This window comes from Entelurus aequoreus, linkage group LG09, assembly GCF_033978785.1.
Source record: "Entelurus aequoreus isolate RoL-2023_Sb linkage group LG09, RoL_Eaeq_v1.1, whole genome shotgun sequence".
NCBI lineage: Eukaryota > Metazoa > Chordata > Actinopteri > Syngnathiformes > Syngnathidae > Entelurus > Entelurus aequoreus.
Window position 1 is genome coordinate 80,527,581 of NC_084739.1, and position 25,223 is coordinate 80,552,803.

Consider the following 25,223-nt stretch of genomic DNA (forward strand, 5'->3'; position numbering starts at 1 on the left):
ATACTTTCAAACTAACTTACGATGTTTTACATGAAAGCCCCAAGTCTCGTTAAGCTGCTTCTGGGTAAACTTGTTGTAAACCTCGCCAAAGTAATGCTTTTAGTTTGAAACCTGGAAAAAAAAATAAAAATAAGAATCCGGGACAAAAAGAAGCAAATGTGAAAAAAAGTTGAACGTACAAACCTTTGAAACTCACAAAAACAATACAAGTGTAGAAAAACATGTTTTTGGATACCAAATCTTACTGGCAGTGTTTTATAATAATAATAATAATAATGGATTAGATTTATATAGCGCTTTTCTATTGTTTGATACTCAAAGCGCTCACAGAGAAGTGGGAACCCATCTTTCATTCACACCTGGTGGTGGTAAGCTACTTTCATAGACTGACTGAAGCGTGGCTGCAAGTTTGCGCCTACCGCCCCCCTGACCACCACCCATCATTCATCATTCATTCACCAGTGTGAGCGGCACCGGGGGCAAGGGTGAATTGATGGTTTTGGATATGGATAGTAAGAGGCCTGGGAGCGAACCTGAAACCCTCAGGTTTCTGGCACGGGCGCTCTACCCACTACGCCACGCCACCCGTTTATGGCTTCATACCCAATCGGGTACATGGCCAATCACTCCATCAGCACCGAGAGCGGATTCAGCCAAACTGCCTATCGGTAATCTTGCGATTTTCAATGCCAACAAAGCAATTGATTCAAAAAAACGTAAGGCTCCACTTCGTCTAAAATATGCTAGTTTGATGCTAATATAAATTGATTTTGATTTTGACATGCTACTGATTAGCATTAGCGAGTTTACATTGAGTTGAATTGAGTAATAAAACAAAATGTACATTGCATCTGGAAAGTATTCACAGCATTTCACTTTTTAAACATTTTGTTATGTTACAGCCTTAATCCAAAAGGGAAAACCTTCATTTTTGTCCTTACAATTCTAGACACAATGCCCCACAATGACAATCTGAAAAGGTTTTTTGTTTAATTTTTGCAAGTTTATGAAATATTTAAAATAAAACAATTTCACAGACATAAGTATTCACATGTGATTTGTTTATTTTTAAACTTTAATAAAACAATTCTAAAAAAAAAATAAAAATAACATTTTCACATTGTCATTGGGTTTTTTTTCAACTGTTGCAAATTTATGAAAAACAAAAATCTAAAATCACATGGACTACGGAATTCACATGTGATTTTTTAATTGTTTACCTTTAATAAATTTGAGAAAAATTCTTTAAAAAAATTTAAAAAATTCAAATCATTATTATGGTTTTTCTAATTTTTTGCAAATTCATGAAAATAAAATATATATTTTTAAAATCACATGTACATAAGTATTTACATGTGATTTTTTGTATTTTTTTACCTTTAATTAATTTGAATTTAAAACAAAAATAAAAAAAAATGTTGATATTGTCATTATTTGTTTTTTTCCATTTTTGAAAATTCATGAAAAATAGAAAAACTGAAACAAAAATCACATGTACATAACTATTCACCTGTGATTTTTTTACTTTTTTCTTAATTCGACTGTCAATGAAATTAAAGTGCAAATGAAATTACAGCATCGCCACCCTAGTCTTTAATGTGTTCGCTTAAGAAACATTTCTATTACTTTAGTTTTAGACTTCTACGAAAGCATGTATTAATCACAAAGATTATTATCAAGGCTTTGGTCAGGCTGATTACAAAAATAAATACGAAACAAATTCACTGCAAAAGAAGATGAAAAATACACATACATACAATTATGCTGTGCTAAAATAAATAAATGATAACACATTTAATAATAAATAATATGTATGTTTCTTCATTAGTCATAATTTTTGCGCTTGAGGAACTTCTCTATGACTTTAGCTTCAGACTTCTGTTTGTTTGATATTGTCATTACTGCCACAAGTGGTTGGAAAGTGCATTACAACTGAGTATATTGCGGCCCATACAGACCACAGCTGAGAAAAACCTATTTTTCACCCTCGAGGGGCCCTATGGTTAAAAAACGGTGCTTTAAAACGCACATAAAGGAGAAAAAAGTGTGTTCTTGTTTCACATAAGGTTTCAAGGATTTTGTGTGTTCTCCCCAGGTGGAGCAGCTCATCGAGCTGGCCAACTACCAGGTCCTCAGCCAGCAGCAGAAGAGTCGCGCTTTCTACCGCTGCCAGGCCACCCGCCTCATGACGGGCGCCGGCAATATCCTGAAGAAGCACGCCGCCGACCAGGCGCGGAAGGCCGTCAGCATGCAGGAGGTCCGCGCCGACGTCGCCGACAACGACCCCGTCTCCAAGGTCTTTTTCGAGCCCGCCACCTACCAGTGCCTGGAGAACTGCGGCACCGTGGCGGTGAACGTGGTGCGGCGCGGCGGCGACCTGGCCAAGACCCTCTCTGTGGAGTACCGCACGGAAGACGGCACGGCCAACGCCGGCTCGGACTACGAGTTCACCGAGGGCGTGGTGGTGTTCAAGCCCGGCGAGACCCTCAAGGAGATCCGCGTGGGGATCATCGACGACGACATCTTCGAGGAGGACGAGAACTTCCTCATCCACCTCTCCAACGTGAAGATGCTGACCTCGGAGGGGGAGGAAGCCGCCGAGGACGAGTCGGCCAACCACGTGGACGCGGCAGCCTGCCTGGGCCTGCCCTCCACGGCGACCGTCACCATCTTCGACGACGACCACGCCGGCATCTTTACCTTCGAGGAGCCCGTGTTCCACGTGAGCGAGAGCGTGGGCACCATGGAGGTGAAGGTGCTGAGAACGTCGGGCGCCCGCGGCGTGGTCATGCTGCCCTACAAGACGGTGGAAGGCACGGCGCGGGGCGGCGGCGAGGACTTCGAAGACGTGCACGGCGTCCTGGAGTTCCAGAACGACGAGATCTTGTGAGTACTTGCCGAGATGCCGCTGGCACGCGTGGTTGTTGACGTGAGGTGTGATGTGGTCGCCGCATTCTTCCTCCTTTCTCCTCTGCTTTGGATTCCACTCAGCTGCTGTTTTAATCCTGCGAGGGTGATTATTGCACGCTCAGCAGGTTGAGGCCTTGTTGGAAAAAGCGGGGTTATTTGTTGGTCGGCTGGAGTTTTGACTCTTCCGTAGAGAGGATGAAGCGTTTGTCAATAAATCAGACGGAGCTGATTGCTGGGGATCAATAAGGACCGAGCTGTTCAACTTCAGTGCAGGACTTCACGCCAGGGGGTCGCCATTAGCAGTCGCGCTCTTTATTTGTCCTCTTTATTTGTGCGATTAGAGCTGGAAAACAGACGAGGCCTGCAGCGAGGCCGGCAGCTCCCAGACTTTGTCGCACGACGCCCACTCATTTGTCTGATGGCAGCGAGAGCAGCCTCCTTCCTTCTGATCACACGTCACGGCAAAGACCAACATCACCGGCTGACGGTGTATTGGGTTACGATATCGCGTTTTCTTACACTTCCGAGTATCGTTTGCAAGTCAATCAATCAATCAATGTTTATTTATATAGCCCTAAATCACAAGTGTCTCAAAGGGCTGTACAAGCCACAACGACATCCTCGGTACAGAGCCCACATACGGGCAAGGAAAACTCACCCCAGTGGGACGTCAATGTGAATGACTATGCGAAACCTTGGAGAGGACCGCATATGTGGGTAACCCCCCCCCCTCTAGGGGAGACCGAAAGCAATGGATGTGGAGTGGGTCTGACATAATATTGTGAAAGTCCAACACATCAGCGAAAGTCCAGTCCATAGTGGGGCCAGCAGGAACCATCCCGAGCGGAGACGGGTCAGCAGCGTAGAGATGTCCCCATCCGATGAACAGGCTAGCGGTCCACCCCGGGTTGGGAGCAGAGTAGAAAAGAAAAGAAAAGAAACGGCAGATCAACTGGTCTAAAAAGGGAGTCTATTTAAAGGCTAGAGTATACAAATGAGTTTTAAGATGGGACTTAAATGCTTCTACTGAGGTAGCATCTCTAACTTTTACCGGGAGGGCATTCCATAGTATTGGAGCCAGAATAGAAAACGCTCTATAGCCCGCAGACTTTTTTTTGGCTCTGGGAATCACTAATAAGCCGGAGTTCTTTGAACGCAGATTTTTTGCCGGGACATATGGTACAATACAATCGGCAAGATAGGCAGGAGCTTGACCGTGTAGTATTTTATACGTAAGTAGTAAAACCTTAAAGTCGCATCTTAAGTGCACAGGAAGCCAGTGCAAGTGAGCCAGTATAGGCGTAATATGATCAAACTTTCTTGTTTTTGTCAAAAGTCTAGCAGCCGCATTTTGGACCAACTGTAAATCTTTTAATGCTAGACATAGGGAGGCCCGAAAATAAAACGTTACAGTAATCGAGAAGAGATGTAACGAACGCATGGATAATGATCTCAGCGTCGCTTGTGGACAAAATGGAACGAATTTTAGCGATATTACGGAGATGAAAGAAGGCCGTTTTAGTAACACTCTTAATGTGTGACTCAAACGAGAGAGTTGGGTCGAAGATAATACCCAGATTCTTTACCGAGTCGCCTTGTTTAATTGTTTGGTTGTCAAATGTTAAGGTGGTATTATTAAATAGATTTCGGTGTTGAGCAGGACCGATAATCAGCATTTCCGTTTTCTTAGCGTTGAGTTGCAAAAAGTTAGCGGACATCCATTGTTTAATTTCATTAAGACACGCCTCCAGCTGACTACAGTCCGGCGTGTTGGTCAGCTTTAGGGGCATGTAGAGTTGGGTGTCATCAGCATAACAGTGAAAGCTAACACCGTATTTGCGTATGATGTCACCTAGCGGCAGCATGTAAATACTAAAGAGTGCAGGGCCAAGAACCGAACCCTGGGGAACTCCGCACGTTACCTTGACATAGTCCGAGGTCACATTGTTATGGGAGACACACTGCATCCTGTCAGTAAGATAAGAGTTAAACCAAGACAAGGCTAAGTCTGACATCCCAATACGCATTTTGATACGCTCTAATAAAATATTATTGGCAGTTTATGGGAAACACTGTGCCATGTATTATATTATAATTTGTTGGGAATAATCTAACACCAACCGACAAAGGTATGGAAATATGGTACCGTTTGCTCGGTAGTACTGAGGAATTTCGGTCAGTACTCTGCAAAAAGTCAGTGTTCAAAAACAAGAAAAAAAAATAAAAAATTTGGGGTATTTTATTTGATAATAATCAAAATTATCTGCCAATAGAACAAGAAAATTCGACTTGTCAAGACTTTCCAAAACAAGTCAAATTAGCTAACCTCAATGAACCCAAAAATACCTTAAAATAAGTATATTCTCACTAATAACAAGTGCACTTTTCTTGGTAGAAAAAAAAGAAGAGACCTTTTTGCTCAATATGTTGAAAAATATTCTTAAATTAAGTAAATGCTAGTGCCATTATCTTGACATAATGATATGCGCATCATGATTTTCTTTTCATGCTTAAGTAAGAAATTATTACTTTAAAAAAGTAGTTTTATACTTGTGAGTGTTGATGACACAGCTTTGCAACAGTTGATATTCTAGTTTCAAGCATGTTTTACTCAATATAGGTCGTCAAATCTCCGCTACAAGCTGTAATATCTTACTGAGATACTTTAGGAGCAAAACCCTTAAAACAAGTAAAACACTCTAACATAAAATCTGCTTAGTGAGAAGAATTATCTTATCAGACAGAAAATAAGCAAATATCACCCTTATTTCAGATATTTAATCTTACTTAGATTTCAGTTTTTGCAGTGTACCGATAAAAGTAGAGGTGAGCGATACTGGGACCTTTTTAAGGTGAAATCATTTTGCATTGAAAAGCTCCCACCGTGCAATTTGTGGTTAATCTCCTTTTTTTTGTGGCGTTGACGGCCACTGTTGTTGTTGTTGAACGTCACTAATTGTTTTGCGAGAACTGGTCAATCCGGTTTCCTCTCCTGATGGTGGACTCGGTGAATCAGAGTCCCGGGGGGGAAGACTGTCGTTCTTTGCTGGGCCACGATAAACTTCCCAGCTTTGAACCGATGGACCTTTAGCTGTCACGACCACGTGCTGCTTTATGGCGGCTCTGCAGACACCAAGGACGCCTCTGGGCCGTTTCGACCAGGCCGTGATTGGAGTGTTGGTCCCAGTTATTGTCTTTTTAAGCCCACCAGGACCGTATCACGTCGATATATTGACCTACAAATTACTGCGGATAAACGATATTATTGCCATTATTTTTTGGAGAGCAAATAAACCACTGATGTAATGACAATACATAAAACGGGGGGTGTATATTGTAACGTCCCGGAAGAGTTAGTACTACAAGGGATTCTGGGTATTTGTTCTGTTGTGTTTATGTTGTGTTACGGTGCGGATGTTCTCCCGAAATGTGTTTGTCCTTCTTGTTTGGTGTGGGTTCACAGTGTGACGCATATTTGTAACAGTGTTAAACTTGTTCATACGGCCACCCTCAGTGTGACCTGTATGGCTGTTGACCAAGTATGCCTTGCATTCACTTGTGTGTGTGAAAAGCCGTAGATATGATGTGACTGGGCCGGCACGCAAAGGCAGTGCCTTTAAGGTTTATTGGCGCTCTGTACTTCTCCCTACGTCCGTGTACACAGCGGCGTTTTAGAAAGTCATACATTTTACTTTTTGAAACCGATACTGATAATTTTGAAACCGATACCTATAATTTCCGATATTACATTTTAAAGCATTTATCGGCCGATATTATCGGCAGTCCGATATTATCGGACATCCCTAATTTCAATTTAATACAGTAGTACTAACCGTCGGGAGTTTTAAAGCGGTTGTCATTGCTACCGTTTATTTGTTGTACAAACGGCCGCAACCGCAGAAACCGATGCAAAAGTGGCCGTTCTTGCAGACCGTCTCACTCGCCGAACACACACATTGAAATTAATTTTGCCATTGCACAAACGCGTGCAGCGGCGTAAAGCGCTGAAAAGCGTGAATGCTCTTGAAGGATGCACACGACCTAATTTTCATTAATCGTCGCTAGTGTTCGTAATAACAGCGTTATATAATAATGGCGTTAGTGACGCTGTTACTTTTACTAGTAACGAGTAATGTAATTAAATACTTTTAGATCCGTTACAACGCCGTCAGGGATAGCGTGATGTAACATGGCACGCTACTTTTGAGGTGGTTTTATGTCGACAACGAGAGAGCGTCATAAGTGCAGCAAGTTCAGTGCAGGGAATATCTTTTTACGAGTGAAAGCAACAAGCGGTATCGCACTTGACATCAAATAGGAAGAGGCAACATTGCACCGTGACACAGCGGACGACAACATGTGCACACGTACACAATGGCAACATTGAAGTGAAAAACCTGCCATCCAAACAATACCCCGTTTGTTGACAAGAAGATATGACCGCCACGGAGGCACATTCAATCTCTTTACTAGGCAGAGGTAACACAATCCCGTGAGAAGATTCAAAAGCTGCTAATGCTGAAAAACACAGCAACCATTGATGACGTCACTAGGCAACAGGCTCCGCCTTTTAAAAGCACTGACTCCGCACACTGTGCTCTTATATTAAACACCTCTCAAATGCATATGCCAGATAGTCAAAGTTTTTTGTTTTTTTTCCAAGTAATGTAGTAATTACTTAATTACATTCATTAAAGAGTAATCCCATGAGTAACTCAATGACTTTTTGGGTAAAGTAATGAGTAACTTAATGAAGTGAATTATATTTATATAGCGCTTTTCTCTAGTGACTTAAAGCGCTTTACATTGTGAAACCCAATATCTAAGTTACATTTTTTAAAGCAGTGTGGGTGGCACTGGGAGCAGGTGGGTAAAGTGTCTTGCCCAAGCACACAACGGCAGTGACTAGGTTGGCAGAAGCGGGGATCAAACCTGGAACCCTCAAGTTGCTGGCACGGCCACTCCACCGACCGAGCTATACAGCCCATAATGAATTACATTCTAAAAGTAATTTTCTGAACTCTGATCGTCGCTTAATAAGTGATTCACTTATTCCAGATTTTATGTTACAGCCTCATTCCAAAATGGAATACATTCATGTTTTGTCCTCAAAATTCTACACACAATACCCCATAATGACAATGTGAATCTTTTTTTATTTTATTTTTTGCAAAATTATTAAAAATGATAACGCAAGCAATCACATCTACGTACGTTTTCACAGCCTTTGCCATGAAGTTTAAAAGTGAGCTCTGGTGCATCCTTGAGATGTCCCTACAGCTAAATTGGAGCCCACCTGTCTAACATATAAGGTCCCACACTTGACAGTGCATGGCAGAGCGCAAACAAGAATGAAGTGGAAGGTATTGAACGGCAGAGACGCCAACGTCAAAAGCGGCGTTATTGTCATCCGATCGTCCTTGTCAAAAATGATCCACTGCGTCCCTTCCAGGAAAAGCACAGAATTTATTTTTTATTTTTTTTGTCACCCCCTCACAGAATAAAAAAAAAAAAAAGGCTAAATCTAAAATAGCATCACCTCCAGGCTGACTTTAACCTGCTTTGATAAAACAAGAGGCGTCGGCGCTAGCCTTAAATGAATGGAGATGACAAGCAGTGGGGGTTGGCACAATGGATTTATGGACGTCCATTTCTATTTTTCATTTGCAGTTTTATTGGAGAGTTTGATGGGGTCATAGAGACCGTGGCACAGGAGCAGACCCAACATTGGACTGCGGAGACATGTCAGGATTAAGGAGACAAGTGGAACACATTTTTTAAAGCATAGAACTAGAATGCTCTTGCTGGAAGATACTTTATTGATCCCCAAGGAACTCCTTATGATCCCATCCAACGGCTGCCGTCTCTCTTTGTAGCCGATTATTAACACAAGTGTTAATTACGCACAAATGTGTTGCAGAAAAATGATCTGTCAATCATTTCTAAGAGTCAAAAATGACAGGGTTGAATTATTTCTTATGGCCGACGCGATATCGGCAGGTTAGAAAAGGTGCGATCAAGCAAAATTTGTCAAACATAGTAAGTAGAGATGTCCGATAATGGCTTTTTTTGCCGATATCCGATATTCCGGTATTGTCCAACTCTTAATTACCGATTCCGATATCAACCGATACCAATATATACAGTCGTGGAATTAACACATTATTATGCCTAATTTTGTTGTGATGCCCACTTGAGGATGAGTTTGACGCCGGCATGTTCCGCGTATCGTCAGAGGTCATGCAGCTGGATGCACACAAGTGCTACTCATTCAAACGTGACCTTATCAGCCACCCTGCCAACAACGCCATCGTTTTTGACCCGGCGAGGTCTGGGGGGGGGGGGGGTGAAAAATCCACTGCACACAAACAATAATACACACATTCCGATAGCGGCAATTATGCAATTTCCATAAACAGGCAGCCTGCAGAGACGAGCGAGATTCAAATGAGGCTCCCCTCCTACACACACACGGCAGACTGGGACTTCACACTCCAGTAAGCAGCACAGATTGGCCTTTTGAGACGCATGTTCACCAGCTATAGGAGTGTGTGTGTGTGTGTGCGCGTGTATGTGTGTGTTTGTATTGTCCTTCACTACTGTATATAGCCATGTGTGCGCTTGTTAAAATATGCATGCTGTGAAAAGATGGGTGGATTTTACAGCAACAGTAAGGAATTGTTGCCTTCAGATTTGCATGTTTTTTTGATCTCATGTGAGGTTAGCCTCTCGCTAAAAAGGGAGTGTGCCGCACACTCACCGAGGCATCATTTACCCATTACTACATGCTCGCGTACGTATATGAAATATCTTCAAAGTTGTATAATCATTAGAGATGTCCGATAATGGCTTTTTTGCCGAAATCCGATATTCCGATGTTGTCCAACTCTTAATTACCGATTCCGATATCAACCGATGCCGATATAGACAGTCAATTAACACATTATTATGCCTAATTTTGTTGTGATGCCCCTCTGGATGCATTCATTTCATTTGAATTTTTTCATTTATTTATTTATTTCAGGCAATGACATAAAAAAAAATTATTAAAAAAAAAAAGTACAAAGTTCACAACACATAATAATATAAATGAATATAGTGCAAAAGGTAATGTATAGTATGTCATTCATGATTGTCCAGTTTTGCCTGAAAGGGAGTGGGAAGAAGATAACTTATTTAATCCCACCCCCAGTTCACCATTCAGTGATTATTCATATGAGTGTACTTTGTTCAAGTTTTATAATACAAATGTTGTATCATAGTGGCATTTCCACAGGTAAATATAATTATTACACTGTAACAATAATTTGTATCAACAATGTAGGAATAATGAATATACCAACAATGTTAATAGACAAAATACCAACAATGGTAATAGACGATGGTAATAGACAAAATAGCAATAATGGTAAGGAAACATTGAACGAGTTAATGTTAAATGTTACATTGTTTAAAGCATTAAACAATGTAACAAGGTTTTCCAAAATAAATCAACTCAAGTTATGGAAAAAAATGCCAACATGGCACTGCCATATTTATTATTGAAGTCACAAAGTGCATTATTTTTTTTAACATGCCTCAAAACAGCAGCTTGGAATTTGGGACATGCTCTCCCTGAGAGAGCATGAGGAGGTTGAGGTGGGCGGGGTTGGGGGAAGGGGGGTGTATATTGTAGCGTCCCGGAAGAGTTAGTGCTGCAAGGGGTTGTGGGTATTTGTTCTGTTGTGTTTATGTTGTGTTACGGTGCGGATGTTCTCCCGAAATGTGTTTGTCATTCTTGTTTGGTGTGGGTTCACAGTGTGGCGCGTATTTGTAACAGTGTTAAAGTTGTTTACACGGCCACCCTCAGTGTGACCTGTATGGCTGTTGACCAAGTATGCTTTGCATTCACTTGTGTGTGTGAAAAGCCGTAAATATTATGAGATTGGGCCGGCACGCAAAGGCAGTGCCTTTAAGATTTATTGGCGCTCTGTACTTCTCCCTACGTCCGCGTACCACTCCGTACAGCGGCGTTTTAAAAAGTCATGAATTTTACTTTTTGAAACCGATACCGATAATTTCCGATATTACATTTTAAACAATTATCGGCTGATAATATCGGGCTGCCGATATTATCTAGTATTTTACAAACTATTTTCCATATATTTTTTTGCATTTATCAGCCGATAATATTGGCCGATAAATGCAAAAAAATGTTAGTTAAGTCCCGCCCATTTTACTTAAAGGGGGCCATGTAATTCCACCAATCTTGCTCAAACTTTACACACATGTGCTTGTCAGTCCCATGAAGTTACTTACCAAAATTTGCAGTGATCCGGTTAAACACCCCAAAGTTACAAGGAAGCGTGTGAGAAATGTCATGTCGTTGTGACTTACGAGGCCCAAACTTTAGGGTTTAATAACAGCGCCACCTTGTGGTGTGTTTGTCTTTAAAATAATAGCCCAGGTAACACCGTAGTGGTGCATGTTTCCTCACGTTGTCACCCTTTTGTGTGCAGCGCTTCAGGAGTAGAAGAGTTACACCTGACTCTACTTGGTTTTGGTCATGGAAAAGTGTGTAGTGCCGAGTAGATACCATGCGGTGACGAGTAGATACCGTGTGGGGCCGAGTAGATACCGCGTGGTGCTGAGTAGATACCGTGTGGTGCCGAGTGGATACCGCGTGGTGCCGAGTAGATACCATTTGGTGCTGAGTAGTTACCATGCAGCGCCAAGTGAATACCACGCAATGCCAAGTAAATACCACACAGTGCTAAGTAGATACCACGCGGCGCCAAGTAGATACCACGCGGCGCCAAGTAGATACCATGCAGCGCCAAGTAGATACTATGTGGTGTTAAGTTGATACCATGAAGCGCTAAGTAGATATCGTGCGATATCATGTCGGTACCGTGCGGTGCCATGTTGATACCATGTGTTACAAAGGAGATACTATGCAGGGACAATTCAGTACCATGCAGTGCCAAGTAGATACCGCTTTAGTACTAAGTCAATACCAAGCATCACCAAGTAGTTACCAGGTATTGCCAAGTAGATACCATGCAACGCCAAGTCGAAACCCTGCAGTGCCAAGTCGATACCATGCAGCACCAAGTCGATACCGTGCATCACCAAGTACTATAGATACAATGCATCACCAAGTAGTTACCACACAGTGCCAAGTCGATACCACATGCCAAGTCGATACCACGCAGCGCCAAGTAGATACCACACTGTGCCAAGTAGATACCGTGCCGTGCTAAGTCAATACCATGCATCACCAAGTAGTTACCACACAGTGCCAAATAGATACCATGCAGTGCCAAGTAGATACCATACAGTGCCAATTAGATACCACACAGTGCCAAGTCAATACCACACACTGCCAAGTAGATACCACGCAACGCCAAGTAGATACCATGCATCACCAAGTAGTTACCACACAGTGCCAAGTCGATACCACATGCTAAGTCGATACCACACAGCGCCAAGTAGATGATACCATACTGTGCCAAGTAGATACCACGCAGTGCCAAGTAGATACCACGCAACGCCAAGTAGATACCATGCGTCACCAAGTAGTTACCATGTATTGCTATGTAGATACCATGCAGCCCCAAGTCGATACCACACAGTGCCAAGTAGATACAACACAGTGCCAAGTAGATACCACACAGTGCCAAGTAGATACCACACAGTGCCAAGTAGATACCACGCAGTGCCATGTCAATACCACACAGTGCCAAGTAGATACCACGCAACGCCAAGTAGATACCATGCGTCACCAAGTAGTTACCATGTATTGCTAAGTAGATACCATGCAGCCCCAAGTCGATACCACACAGTGCCAAGTAGATACCACACAGTGCCAAGTAGACATCATGCAGTGCCAAATAGATACCATGCAACACCATGTTGATATCATGCAGTGTCAAGTAGATTCCGTGTAGTGCTAAGTCAATACCAGGCATCACCAAGTCGATACCACACAGTGCCAAGTAAATACCACACAGTGCCAAGTAGATACCACACAGTGCCAAGTAGATACCACGCAATGCCAAGTAGATACCATGCATCACCAAGTAGTTACCATGTATTGCTATGTAGATACCATGCAGCCCCAAGTCGATACCACACAGTGCCAAGTAGATACCACGCAATGCCAAGTAGATACCACGCAGTGCCAAGTAGATACCACGCAGTGCCAAGTAGATACCACACAGTGCCAAGTAGATACCACGCAGTGCCAAGTAGATACCACGCAACGCCAAGTAGATACCATGCGTCACCAAGTAGTTACCATGTATTGCTATGTAGATACCATGCAGCCCCAAGTCGATACCACACAGTGCCAAGTAGATACAACACAGTGCCAAGTAGATACCACACAGTGCCAAGTAGATACCACACAGTGCCAAGTAGATACCACGCAGTGCCATGTCAATACCACGCAGTGCCAAGTAGATACCACGCAACGCCAAGTAGATACCATGCGTCACCAAGTAGTTACCATGTATTGCTATGTAGATACCATGCAGCCCCAAGTCGATACCACACAGTGCCAAGTAGATACCACGCAGTGCCAAATAGATACCACGCAGTGCCAAATAGATACCATGCAGTGCCAAGTCGATACTATGCAGCGATACTATGATACTGTGCAAAAAGAGCTGCCTAAAGCAGGATTACCGAGACATAGAAATATTCTGGCCTAATCATTTCCAGCCACTGTTGCGTCAACACAACTTCAAAGTTGTTATTTTGGGTCACAAATGACGCCATCGCGTTCCTTGAATGTTTTCCAAGGAGGACATGTTTTTTTTTTTCATTTGCTATTGATTCCCAGCAGAGATGATTGTTTCACTTTGACCTGCAGATACACAAATAATTCCCCTCCTCTCAGCTTTGTTTGTGCTTCCTGGAGTCAAATGTTTATGGACAGGATTGAACAAGATGACAATGATGATGATGACAGAAGGAATATGACTGCAAAATCATCTGCTATGGGGCCAAAGAAAGTTGCGAGTTCCAGCACTTTGATGACAACATTGATGTTAGATGTTCTTTAACTGATTGTCTTCATCATGTATATGTATTTTGCATTGTTGTCTGCATGTAAAACTATAATATAAGGATGCGAGGCCACTAAAACCAATACAACATACATCAATATATGCTAAACTATCTGTACAAAACAATCCACAACTTAGTTTTGTGTTATATTTAACAAAACAAATGAGTGTAATATCAAGTACAACCCCCTTGAGATATTAAATGTCTTCCTGTTATCATTCTTCATTAACTTTATTATCATTCCGCCAACTGAAACCTTTTAAAGAGCACACTCAAAAACTTACCGTCTCTTGCAAGAATTGTGAGGAGTCAGGATGCACGGAAATCATCCAGAAGACTCACAGACAAACGGACATTTTGGTTTTCAGGTCCCATTTTAAAATGTAATTATAGTGAGCGCTATTGAAACATTAACTATATCATCACAACATTTAAACTAATTCCTTATTCCCTTTTATTACATACAATTGTTTAATCTAAACAAAGTCAGTCGAACGTGTGTGCGTGTGCGTGTTTATGTGCATGTGTGTGTGTGTATATATGTATGTTTGTATGGATATATGTATGTATGTACATACTGTATATACATAATGGGTGTATGTATGTAAATATATCCATCCAACCATCCATTTTCTACCGCTTGTCCCTTTCGGGGTCACCGGGGTCCTGGTCCTACATATACTGTATATGTATATGTACATATGTATATACATGTGTATATATATACATGTGTAAATATGTATATGCATAAGTATGTATGTATGTACATATGTATAAATATGTTTGTAAAAGTATGTATATGTACAGTATGTATATATACACATATGTGTGTATATACATGTATACATTTGTGTATATGTATATGCATAAGTATGTATATATGTATAAATATGTATGTAAAAGTATGTATATGTACAGTATGTATATATACACATATATGTGTATATATATATATATATATATATATATATATATATATATATATATATATATATATATATATATATATATATATATATATATATATATATATATATATATATATATATATATATATACTACCGTTCAAAAGTTTGGGGTCACATGTAAATGTCCTTATTTTTGAAGGAAAAGCACTGTACTTTTCAATGAAGATAACTTTAAACTAGTCTTAACTTTAAAGAAATACACTCTATACATTGCTAATGTGGTAAATGACTATTCTAGCTGCAAATGTCTGGTTTTTGGTGCAATATCTACATAGGTGTATAGAGGCCCATTTCCAGCAACTATCACTCCAGTGTTCTAATGGTACAATGTGTTTGCTCATTGGCTCAGAAGGCTAATTGGTGATTAGAAAACCCTTGTGCAATCATGTTCACACATCTGAAAACAGTTTAGCTCGTTACAGAAGCTACAAAACTGACCTTTCTTTGAGCAGATTGAGTTTCTGGAGCATCACATTTGTGGGGTCAATTAAACGCTCAAAATGGCCAGAAAAAGAGAACTTTCATCTGGTCAGGATGCCACCCGAACGCCTCACTAGGGAGGTGTAGAGGGCACGTCCGACCGGTAAGAGGCCACGGGGAAGACCCAGGACACGTTGGGAAGACTATGTCTCCCGGCTGGCCTGGGAACGCCTCGGGATCCCCCGGGAAGAGCTGGACGAAGTGGCTGGGGAGAGGGAAGTCTGGGCTTCCCTGCTTAGGCTGCTGCCCCCGCGACCCGACCTCGGATAAGCGGAGGAAGATGGATGGATGGATGGATATATATATATATATATATATATATATATATATATATATATACATGTGTGATAAATTGCATGATTAATCTAAGTGTGCTGGTGATACACTAATACACCCCCATTATTTACATGAATTAAATAATGAATTAATGACATGAGTTAACTCCGTGAATTTTGACAGTTTGAATTAAAATACTACTTTACAGTATGTGCAACTTTCCAAATGAAGCTCCGTGCTGCACTCGTATTAGAACGGCAATTTCGTATAGCGGTTAAAGAAAAATAGTCTGTACGGTCAAAATAAATTGCTCGAATAATCTAAGGGTGTTCGTGATCAATCCATCCATTTTCTACCGCTTGTCCCTCTCCGGGTGGCGGGGTGTGCTAGAGCCAATCTCGCAAGCTGCATTTGGGCGGAAGGCGGGCTACACCATGGACAAGTCGCCACCTCATCACAGGTGTTCGTGATTAATTTTGATGATCTTTTTGTGATTAATCACTTGAGTTAACTTAATTTTGACAGCTCTCATTAAAATGCTACTTTAATGCACGTGCAAATTGTGAAATGAAGCTCCGTGCTGCTCTGGTGTTAGTGCAGCATTATATAGTAATAAGGCCTGATGAGGGTTTTTAGGTCACACACACACACAGATTAAAACACACACACACACTTCAGCGCCATTAGGATTAAACTCAATTAGCATCCGTTGTTGCTCCAGAGAGTTTTCTATTTCACTTGAAAAGGGGGAACCACTTCAAAGTGATCATTTCCCCAGGTTGCATTTGCTCTTGTCGTTGTGGAGGTTGACTTCTGGTGCCCACATGCGCTCCCCTGCTGGGCGACACACACCTGTTCCGACATCACTAACACAACTCGCCGAAAACTTGCGTCACTTGACTCCAGACACTAATTGCAATTATGCTGATGATTTCCCTGTCAGCGGCTCTCTTTCACGCTCCGAGCGCGAGAAGGATGTTTGTTTTTCAAGTAGACCGGAGAGCGTTCATTTAACCTTTTTAGAGCCGTGACAGTGGGAGAAAAACACAACCGGGTGCGACGGGACGCTCGATTCCCCCGCAGTTGGTGAACGGAGCGGAAGTGACCCCACTTGGTCTTTTGTTCGCGCGCCAACAAAAGGGGGGAGAAAAGGCGAGAGGTGAACGCGAGCTGACAAATGAGCTCCCAGCAGCTGCCTGTGCTGAGCGTCATCGCCTTGGTAACCGCCGGGGAGGAGAGGATGGAGTTGGCTTTATGAAGCTGGAAGTATAGCAACAGGAGGAACTGGAGTGATATCACCTTATTGGTCTACCTGCTGGGTGTTTACACCACCTGACTGGGTAAAATTGACTTTTTGTCATCAATCCGTCCATGCAGCTTTAAAATACATCCTAAATTACAATTTGTATATATATATAAATTAGCAGGATTTTCAGCTACAAATATCTATTTTATTCTATTCAGTTTGTAAATAAGCATCTTTTAGCAATATTTTCTATGTGGGGAAGACCTAAATATCTTATTTGAATATTTATTTTCTCAATTTTGACATTTTTAAATGAGAAGAGATATTTTCCGGGCTATAGAGCGCACCGCTATTTAGAAAATTTTAGAAAAAATAAATGTTTTCCATATAAAAGCCACAGATGTATACGTTGTGAAATGAGTTATTTCCACATAAAGATTCTGTAAATGTTTATTTACATACCTTAATTGTTTCCAAACTGTGTCTGTAACAGGGCAGTAAAACGGCTGATCAGACAAAATACATAACCATCTTTAACAATATTTTCTATGTGGTGAAGACTTAAATATCTTATTTGAATGTTTATTTTGTCAATGTTGACATTTTTAAACCAGAAGAGATATTTTACGGGCTATAGAGCGCACCGCTATTTAAGCTGCACCCACCAAATTTTAGAAAAAATAAATGTTTTCCATATAAAAGCCACAGATATATACGTTGTGAAATGAGTTATTTACACATAAAGATTCTGTAAATGTTTATTTACATACCTTAATTGTTTCCAAACTGTGTCTGTAACAGGGCAGTAAAACGGCTGATCAGACAAAATAAATAAGCATCTTTTAACAATATTTTCTATGTGGGGAAGACTTAAATATCTTATTTGAATGTTTATTTTGTCAATGTTGACATTTTTAAACTAGAAGAGATATTTTACGGGCTATAGCGCACCGCTATTTAAGCTGCACCCACCAAATGTTTGAAAAAATAAATGTTTTCCATTTAAAAATCACAAATATATACGTTGTGAAATGAGTTATTTACACATAAAGATTCTGTGAATGTTTATTTACACACTTTAATTGTTTCCAAACTTTGTCTGTAACAGGCCTGTAAAACGGCTGATCAGACAAAATAAATAAGCATATTTTTAACAATATTTTCTATGTGGGGAAGACTTAAATATCTTAATTGAATATTTATTTTCTCAATTTTGACATTTTTAAACGAGAATAGATATTTTCCGGGCTATAGAGCGCGACGCTATTTAAGCTGAACCCAACAAATTTTTGAAAAAATGTATGTTTTCCATATAAAAATCACAAATATATACGTTCATCACAAATTCATTCTTTTTTAAACATTCCACTAAAGTTTTTTTTCAAGGATATTATATTTTTACAATGTAATAACAATATTTTCTTTAAATATTTTTTTAATATAAAAAATAATTAATAGTATATATATATATATATATATATATATATAATTGTTTTATTTTATTTTTTTATTTAATTTTTAACAACCTTTTTTTTAAATATATATTTATCACTGTATGAAAAACATTGCCCAAATATGCTATATAAACAAAAGGACAATTACAGTGAAACTCCTTGGATCACAAGGGGACTACAGAATGCATGTAAAAAGAAAAATAGACTTTACAAGGTATTTTTAAAATCTAGGACAAATGCAGCAGAAATTAAATATAAGGTTTATAAAAACAGGTTGACAACAATAATGAGACAAGCCAAAAAAGACTATTATAGTAACTTGTTAGAAAAAAATAAAGCCAATATCAAAGGAACATGGAACATATTGAAAAAGGTGATGGGAAGCACACCGGGACCTATCAGCCCGCCAAACCACTTTGTAAAAGAAGAAAAGATAATAAAAAATATGGACGAAGTGGCAAATGAATTTAACTCATTTTTTGTAAACGTAGGTCCAAAACTAGCAGAAAATATAGAAAAACATGATGATGGGTCATTTCAGAATGGGTTGGGAGGTGGAGGCAGAGTACTTAAGTCAATGTTTTTGGGAGAAGTCAGTGAAAATGAAATTATAACAATTGTAAATAAATTAAAGAACAAAACATCAACAGACGATGATGGGTTAGATATGATAATTGTAAAAAAGACAATTGACTGCATCATTGAGCCTCTCTGCTATATCTTCAATCTCTCTTTCAATACAGGGACCTTCCCAGATAGAATGAAGGTAGCAAAGGTTATTCCACTCTTTAAAGATGGGGATAAGCACATGTTTACTAATTACAGACCGGTATCACTTCTGTCCCAATTCTCTAAGGTGCTTGAAAAAATATTTGTACAAAAATTAGACCATTTTATTGAAAAAAACAAGTTGTTGAGCGAGAGCCAGTATGGATTTCGTTCAAACAGATCTACTGCCTCTGCTGTGATGAACATAATTGAGGACATAACAACAGCCACCGATAGTAAGAAATACACAGTAGGGGTGTTTATAGACCTTAAGAAAGCGTTTGACACAATCGATCACTCTATCCTTTTATCCAAATTACATTCATACGGTGTGAGAGGAATAGTTTTAGATTGGTTAAATAGCTACTTGAATAACAGACAACAATATGTACAATATGCTGCTAATACATCTGAAAATATGAGTATTAAGTGTGGAATTCCACAAGGGTCTGTTCTGGGACCGAAACTATTTATTTTATACATAAATGATATCTGTGATGTGTCAAAATTACTCAATTTTGTATTATTTGCTGACGATACCAACTTTTACAGCTCTGGACATGACTTAAATGAATTACTAAAGAGTATGGAACAGGAAATGGTCAAACTCAAAAAATGGTTTGACGTTAACAAATTATCATTGAATTTGAAAAAAACTAAGTTCATGATTTTTAGTAAGAGAAAAAAGCCTGAAAATATTGTACTGTCAATAGCTGGAACAAGCATTGAAAAAGTCTCTGAGATTAGATTTTTGGGAGTGATTTTAGATGATAATATTAGTTGGAAATCGCATATCTCACATGTTAGAAAAAAGATGGCTAAAAGTATATTTATATTAAATAAGGTAAAAGATGTATTAGATTATAAAGCAATGCGTACACTGTATTGTGCACTTGTACTGCCTTATATCAATTATTGTGTGGAAATATGGGGTAGTACATATAAGAGTAACACAAAGCCACTGTACCTCCTTCAGAAGAGAGCGATCAGAATCATACACAAAACAGGTTATAGAGAGCACACAAATGGATTATTTATTAGCTCAGGACTTTACAAATTTTATGAACTAGTTGAGCAGCAGACATTATTGGTTATGTTCAGGGCTAGTAGTCAAGAGCTACCAACAAATCTACAAAAAAATTTCACTTTAATAGAAAAAGAAGGAAGAAGGAAAGGGCACTTTAAGCATCAGCTTGCACGAACAACATCAAAACAAATGTGTACATCAGTGGTGGGAGTAAAACTCTGGAACTCTCTCCATAATGAAATAAAGCAATGTAAAAACACATTTCAATTAAAAAAAGTCTTTAAAAACAGAACTATGATGTTATATGAGCACTGACAAAAGGGACGCAAAGGGAAAAATAAGGGGAAAAAAATAAAAATAAAAAATAAAAATAATAATAAACACACAAAAAAAACAACGCTTACATTATCCTACATGACTGTAGGTATTGTATAGTCTAGTTTTCCTTTCATTTTTTTTTTTTTTCTTTATCGACATGCACTATGGATCCTTGGTTGAATGATCACATTGTTCTTAGCTTTGTTTGGTTTGAATGATACCTTGTTATGATAGCCTTGTTCTATTCAGTTTTGTTTGGTTTGAATGATTACCTTATTCTTTTTCAGTTTGTTTGGTTTGGATGATTGCCTTGTTCTTTTTCAGTTTGTTTGGTTTGAGTGATTGCCTTATTTTTTCAGTTTTTGTTTTGTTTATTTATTTTTTGTTCAACTTATCTTGCTTGTTTATTCTTTTCATTGATTGTTTGTTCTATTAATTTCTATGAGTGTGTGCACTGGGTAGGGGTACAAACTTGTAGTTTTTAGGCAACAATAACTTTTCTTGTCAACTGGGTCATACATGTTCTGTAGCCTTTTTTACTACTCTAGAGTCTACGCCCCTGGTGGGTGGGTGCGTGTGGGTGTGGGTGCCTGTGTGTGCATATGTGATATATTGTTTTGTATTGATTTGTTGCATTGGATGTTCTAATGCACTACCGGCAAAGAAACACCAAGAAAATGTTTCTTTTGTGCGAAGGGGCAGGAAATATAAGATTTTCTTCATCCTGTTCCTTTTCGACATGGCTGTGTATTGAATGCAGTAAGGTATGTGAGATTGTTGAAATGTTGTTGAAATGTACACATCCAAGTACGAAATAAATAAATAATTGAATTGAATTGAATTGAAATATATACGTTCATCACAAATTCATTCTTTTTTAAACATTCCACTAAAGTTTTTTTTCAAGGATATTATATTTTTACAATGTAATAACAATATTTTCTTTAAATATTTTTTTAATATAAAAAATAATTAATAGTATATATATATATATATATATATATATATATATAATTTTTTTATTTTATTTTTTTATTTAATTTTTAACAACCTTTTTTTTAAATTTGGTTTTAAGAAACACATATCTGGATTTATTTTGTATTATTCTAGCAATAATATATATATATATATATATATATATATATATATATATATATATATATATATATATATATATATATATATATATATATATAGTATAAAATATATGTGTATATATATATATATATATATATATATATATATATATATATATATATAGTGTAAAATATATGTGTATATATATATATATAGTATAATATATATGTATATATATATATATATATATATATATATATATATATATATATATATATATATATATATATATATATATACATATATATATATATATATATATATATATGTATATATATACATATATATATTATAAATAGAATAATACAAAATAAATCCAGATATGTGTTTCTTAAAACCAAATTTTAAAAAAAGGTTGTTTTTAAAAAATATATTTTTCAACTTATGTTAGTCAAATATTTTACTAAAAAATTATACTATAATATATTATATAGTATAATATATTATACTAAAAAAAAACAACACAGGGTATATTTTAAAACCATCAACAGGAAGTAGTGTGTGATAGAAAATTATCCACATTGTTGATGTTTATGTTGCAATGAAGACAAATATGGCAGCTTTTTTGGATTACAATGAGTCATCTGAAAAATCTTTGAAGGACTTCCTCGTCCAAAATGTTTCCTGTTCTGCTTTTTGAGACAGCCAAAGAATCTCCCCTCTAATCTCACACCTGTGACGTCAGCTTTTGTTTCCGTCACATTTGCTGTCGACGTATCCTCGCCCTCGATCTGCACTTCCGTAAAACAGCTTCATAGCCACACCCACTTACAAACGCTGAAGGGATCCCAGACGCTCCAAGAAGTAATCAGGGCCGAGCAGCACAGCTGGACGGCTGCTTTTTTCTTTCCTTTTCTTAAGGAGACTCAAAGTCTACAATTAAATTATTTCAATAATGACTCGTTAACCCAGGGGTGTCCAAAGTGTGGCCTGGGGTCCATTTGTGGCTCACAGCTAAGTGTTTCACGGTCCGTGACACTTTCTGAAAATATTATTACAAAAAACACAAAAAAGTGGAATAAAAGAGCAAACAGGTGAAATTGAATAAGAACAAGTTTTAAATGTTGACCCTTGTAAGTTTTTTTCTTTCAAACTGTCGATGCTCAAAGAATAACAATGAAGTAAAATCAATGTTGTTATGAATTGTTGACCCATTCAAGGCTCCAATTACTTCCCATCAAATATTCCAGTTTGAAAAATTGTTTGGGGATAATATTGCATATTTTTTGTGTTTGCCATAAAAAAACAAGTTTTCTATGACAAAAAGGGCCTGAAGCAAACAACAAAAAACACAAAAATAAATAAAAAAAATCTAATTGACGGATCAATCTGAAATTGATCTAGAAATGTAAGCGTTGAAAGTTAAAAAAAAAGGGACTTATTTTTAACACTTTTTTGAGTCGGCACTTTTGGATCCCTGAGAATTTTTAGTGGGACTTTTTTTTCTTTTCAACTGTCATTGTCAAAACAAAAATATTGAATCAAAATCAATGTCTTTAGGAATTGTTGGACTCTTCAAGGCACCAAATACTGCACATAAAAAATTCCTCTTTGAAGTATTTTTGGGGAAAATATTGTATATGTTGTGTGTTTGTCATAAAAAACTAAGTTTTCTCTGACAATAAGGGCATTAAAGAAACATTAGAAAAAAAATGAAAATTATAATCAACAGATAGATCTAAAGATGATCTTGAGACTTAAGCGTTGAAATTAAAAACAAAATTAAAAAATTGTGATTTATTTTGAACACTTTTATCAGTGGGGCCCTTTTGGATCGCCAAAAATTTTAGTTTTTTAAAAGACTGTCATTGTTACAAAAAAAAAAAAAAAATTTAAATCAATCTTGTGAATTGTTGACCCATTAAAAGCTCCAATTACTTCCCATCAAATATTCCCCTTTGAAATATTTTTTTGTGTTTGCCATACAAAAAACTAAGTTTTCTATGACAAAAAGAGCATAAAGCAAACAACACAAAACATAAAAATAGAGAAAAACTTATAATTGATGGATCAATTTGAAATTGATGTAGAAATTTAAGTGACTTATTTTTAACATTTTTAACAATCTTAGTAGGACTTTTTTGTATTTTCAACTGTCATTGTTGAAAAAAATAAAAATAAAAATCAATGTTTTTATGAATTATTGGGCTCTTCAAGGCACCAATTACTTCACATCAACAATTCTTCTTTGAAATATTTTTGGGGAAAATATTGCATATTTTGTGTTTGCCATAAAAAACAATATTTTCTTTGACAAAACAGGCATAAAAGAAACATTTAAAAAAAAAAAAAATTATAATCAACGGATAGATCTAAAGATGATCTTGAGACTTAAGCGTTGAAAGTAAAAAAAAAAAAAAAGTGATTTATTTTTAACACTTTTATCAGTGTGGTCCTTTTGGATCCCCAAGAATTTTAGTTAAAAAAAAAAAAAAGACTGTCATTGTTAAAAAATGATTAATTAAAATCAATCTTATGAATTATTGACCCATTCAAGGCTCCAATTACTTCCCATCAAATATTTCACTTTGAAATATTTTTTGTGTTTGCCATACAAGTTTTCTAAGTTTTCTATGACAAAAAGGGTATAAAGCAAACAACAAAAAACATAAAAATAGATAAAAAATTATAATTGACTGATCAATCTGAAGTTGATATAGATATTTAAGCATTGAAAGAAAAAAAATGATGACCCCGAAAGGGACAAGCGGTAGAAAATGGATGAATTAGGAATTTGGCCTTTTGGATCCCTAGGAATTTTATTGGGACCTTTTTCTGTCTTTGTTCAAAAAATAATAATAAATCATGAATCCATGTTGTTATGAATTATTGACATATTCAAGGCACCAAATACTTCACATAAAAAATTCCACTTTCAAATAGTTTTGGGGAAAATATTGCATATTTTGTGTGTTTGCCATAAAAAAAAACTTTTTTTTTTTGACAAAAAGAGCATATAAAAAATGATAACAATTATAACCAACAGATAGAATCAAAGAAGATCTCGAGACTTAAGCGTTGAAAGTAAAAAATTAAAAAAAAAGTACGAATAATGTGTAAAACTTTTATCAGTGGAGCCCTTTTGGATTCCAAATATTATTATTATAATTTTTTTTTTTTTCAAAAATACTGTCAATGTTCAAAAAATAATAATGAGTAGTGTAAAGTTCTTACATCTGTCAGTAGTCTCGCTATGGAAGCGCTAAAAACTACCGGTGTAGTGAGTTTACATTATTCACCCAACGAACAGTATTTTTATGAATTATTGTCCTATTTGAGGCTCCAATTATATCACATCAAATATTTTGGGGGGTAAAATATTGCATATTTTGCCTTAAAAACAGGGTTTTGTTTAACAAAAAAAAGCATAAATCATTAAAAAAAATCTTACTTTATATTTACAAAAATAATCTAATCTTAAAAAAAAATTATTGGTATTTTATGACTGAGACCCTAATGGGTCCCCTGGACCAAACTACAGGGGGCACCCAAAGGTCTAAAAAAAAAAAAAATCGATGTATTATTTTGGTTTTTATAATGAAAAATATCAAAATAGCACCCGCATGCTTTTATTTTTCAGTGTGCGG

At 37.5% G+C, this 25,223-nt stretch overlaps 1 protein-coding gene across 2 annotated transcripts in view; it reads left to right on the forward strand.

Moving 5' to 3' along the window:
* slc8a1b (solute carrier family 8 member 1b) overlaps positions 1-25,223 on the forward strand; it is a 308,631-nt gene that overhangs the window by 66,311 nt on the left and 217,097 nt on the right. For both annotated transcript variants that reach the window (XM_062059534.1, XM_062059535.1), the window contains exon 4: positions 2,096-2,886. In XM_062059534.1, the coding sequence (XP_061915518.1) occupies positions 2,096-2,886 (791 nt within the window). The remainder of the gene's footprint in view (positions 1-2,095; positions 2,887-25,223) is intronic.